Here is a 3,600-nt window from a genome sequence, read left to right as displayed (position 1 = left end):
TTGTATTTTGCACAACTCTGTTGCTTGTGAAGCTCGCACACAAGAATTTCACTCACATGTGCTGTACCAATGTACCTGCACATGTGATGTGACAATAAAAGTGATTTGATTTGAATTGTATGAAAATGTTCTTTTTCATATGAGCATACAGATGATGGTATGAAAGCATACCAGATAAAGTAAGAAACAGGATAAGATGATGCGACCAGTTTTGTTCTGTGAGAGCGTTTTTTCAAGAAGGCTTCAGACATGGAAGAGAAAATATCGTACCTGTCACTATAAGCAGCTGCAGCAGTACCAGCTGGCTGTGCATATCTGTAGGCTGCATATCCTCCCTGAAGAGAAACAGAACAATTTCAAATCGCTCTCATTACAGATTAGAAGAGATTATCTTCAAAATTCAACATCAAATCCAGACTACTGTCTTGGCCAGTTGGTCATTATTAGAAGAAATGCTTAAAAATCAATCTTGCAACTACACAGAAATGAAATATAAATGCATATCATTGGGCTTTGACTTACATATATTTCTGCCCCATAAAATCCATCCTGGTAGACCACACTGTTGACATAGAATATCAAATATTAAGCATATATTTAACATTGAAATATACAGAACTGACAGGGTGACGGGTTTTCATACTGAAAAATGTCCTAACTAAATGACATCATAGATGATCTGACAACATCTGGTAAACTGACATTAAAGGTAATTAGATTTCCTGATATTCTCCTCGAGCAAACAGTACCTGCAAGGACTTCATTAGGATGACCGTACAGGACACGACCGCCTGTTGGGCTCTAAACAGCCTCATTTTGGTGGCATGGGCTTACAAAGAGCCTTCTTTTGAGATTCCACTTTCTGATTGCTTCACATAACTTGTGCAGATATTCATCCTCTGAAAATCACATTACAGTACATCCCAAAGTTGATTACTGGATTCAAATAGGATGGAAGCCAATGAAGTCCATTGAACTTGTCAAATATGCATTGTTGTGATTAAACTTTGATGAAGAGATGTGTGCACATCATCAACAACAATCACAGGGTTTGGATTAACTGAAGGCTGAAGTAATAAATGCATGAACTAGTTTTTCAGCGTCACTCAGAGGCAGGATATTTCTAAGTTAAGAGATGTTGCACAAATGGAAGAAAGCAGTCTTACATAAAGACCATCCTGGTCTTTATGTCTTTAAGACATTGTGCAGTGCAGCACAAGCAACACATCCTGGGCCCACAGATGTAGAAAGGGCACCCAGAGAGAAGGGCCCAGAACGCAGCACAAACCAGGCACCTTGGCCCACCCCCTAAGGCGCAAGAGGACCAGCCGCAAAAGGTGCCAACCTGAAGGCAGGGAGGACACCCCAGGACCACAGCAGCCAGCACAATGCATGGAAAAGAGAAAAGAAGGAAAAGAGAAGGAGCCAGAGAGCCAACTTGGAAAGAACTGGCAGGATCTCTCTAGATCAACACATGAAGAAGAGTCCCCTTATCTCAACATAGCAAACAACATAGGTCCCACCCCAACATAGCATACCACCCCCCACAGAGATGCCAAGGTTAGCAAACCGGGCCACACACAGCAAACCTTCTGGCCACCATGGACACCATGTGTCATCCTGAAGGAGTGGATTACCTGTAGAACCTCTACATGGTCCAGGTATCGCCTTATGCTCCCAGTATCGACACTGACCGAGCCAAATACAAACTTGTAAAAAACAGAAACGATGAGAAAGGAACAAATATCGAGGGCATGCACCTGTAAAACCACTCCTGTTTGGGGATTAACAACCCACACTGGCAGAACTGACTCTGATTAAAACTACAATTTTTGGAGCAGTGCATGTACCACACAGGTTAAATTATTTATTCAGTGGATATGACCAGCCTGCACCATTCCTCTCCTGCTGCCTTCTTGACCTTTATTTCTTCTTATGACTCCTTTATTTTACACTATTAATTTATTATTTTTCTTCTTCAGTGCCTTCATGTCCTGAAACACACACAAAAACAGTCTAGCAATTTCCTGCTCTATTAGAAGGTGTTTTTGTTTTCCACTCCCTGTTATCACATCAATGTCTTTGTATGTTAGCAAAAACTCACGTTCCATAGGTGGGGATAGGTGGAGGTGGAGGTGCAGCACGGAACGTGTTGTAGATGGCACGGCCCCTGCCTCTCAAATGAGCCCCTCTATAGGCAACAGCTGCTCCTGCACTGGGGTATGGAAAACCTGCCACTGACAAAGATACATAAAATCATAGACTCAGTCGGCTTCACTGAACACACAACCACTTTATTACATCCTGGATCTTGATCTGAAATATGGCATACAATTTGAACATCTTACAGTATTCCCTGAAAACCTTTTGTCGGATCAATAACATTTAAATTTAGCATAAAGGGGTACACAGTGAGGAATAAATGTCATTACTGAAGATGTCTTTTGGAAAAGTGCTGTAACGGATTTTAAGGGTGTAATTCCTCTGCTGTTAACTTCTTCAAGGCCACGTGCCAACACAGTACAGAGCAGCTACTAATCTACTTCCAGAAAGGTTGAATATCTCTATAATAGTTTTGCTTCCTCACTGTGTACGGCCCTGGACTTTGGCTCCTCTGCAGAAGAAAGCAAGAAATCAGAAATGCTTGTGTCCCCGGTAAAACTCACAAACACAGAACTTAAAGAGGAAATTGAATCTCACTAATTTAAAAGATGTTTATTTAGCCTAGAGAAAGAGTTTGCTGTTCAATAAAAAGCTTTTCATAAAGCTAACACATCTTACTATTCAGCCTTAACTGGAGAAAATAAGAACAAAGACTTAGAGGTCAGTTTAACCAAGTATTCCTTTAACCTTAAGTAGTAAAGACTTTCTGAACTACTTAAAAAATGAAGTTTTAACCATTAAAGAAAACTTTACTTATAAGAATTTCAAAGATGTATCATTACATAAAGCTAGTTTTAGTACTTTTGACATTTACTTTGACCCTCTCTGTGTCCATCAGACCTTATTTCTCAGACACTGTTCCGAGAAGTCCTACGATTTGTTAATGCTTTACTCTATATCTGCTTGTGGACTATGCACAACAAGCCAACCTTCCTTTTAGCTGGAAAATTCTCTGGTTAGAGTAGATGTAAAACAGCTGGCTGATCATCTGCAGATGTGTGTTTGTGAGGAGCGCTCACACTGCAAGGAGAAAAGGAGAAATGTAACATTTTCTACAGCTGCTTCACTACCACTTTATTTATTTAACTCTTTTTCTCCAATTGATCTTTCTGAGTTAACTTCACCAATTACTTCCTCCAAACCATCAACGTGACTTTTAGACCCCATTCCTACGAAGAGATCTGCTTCAATCTTAAACATTCAGTCCCTATTAATTGCCTACATACCACAGGCCTTTAAGGTGGCAGAAGATAAAGCGTTACTTAAAACTAAGGTTATTGTACTCGGCTCTAAAAATACTAGAAATGCAGTTTTTAACCAGACTCTTCCTCTGGATGGCATTACCTTGGTCTCCAGTAACACTGTGAGGAACCTTGGAGTCATTTTTGACCAGGACATGTCCTTCAACGCACATATTAAACAAATATGTAAGACTGC

The 3,600-nt window shown here is 40.3% G+C and overlaps 1 protein-coding gene across 4 annotated transcripts in view; it reads right to left on the bottom strand.

The window, feature by feature from the left end:
* Positions 1-3,600, bottom strand: part of rbfox3a (RNA binding fox-1 homolog 3a) — a 454,518-nt gene that overhangs the window by 32,431 nt on the left and 418,487 nt on the right. For all 4 annotated transcript variants that reach the window (XM_005750610.2, XM_005750608.1, XM_005750612.1 and 1 more), the window contains 3 exons: positions 2,105-2,237; positions 523-562; positions 271-335 (listed from right to left, as the gene is read on the bottom strand). In XM_005750610.2, the coding sequence (XP_005750667.1) occupies positions 271-335; positions 523-562; positions 2,105-2,237 (238 nt within the window). The remainder of the gene's footprint in view (positions 1-270; positions 336-522; positions 563-2,104; positions 2,238-3,600) is intronic.

This window comes from Pundamilia nyererei, unplaced genomic scaffold, assembly GCF_000239375.1.
Source record: "Pundamilia nyererei isolate P.nyererei 1_Seehausen unplaced genomic scaffold, PunNye1.0 scaffold00280, whole genome shotgun sequence".
NCBI classification, from domain to species: Eukaryota; Metazoa; Chordata; class Actinopteri; order Cichliformes; family Cichlidae; genus Pundamilia; species Pundamilia nyererei.
This window is presented reverse-complemented; position numbering and strand designations above follow the sequence as displayed.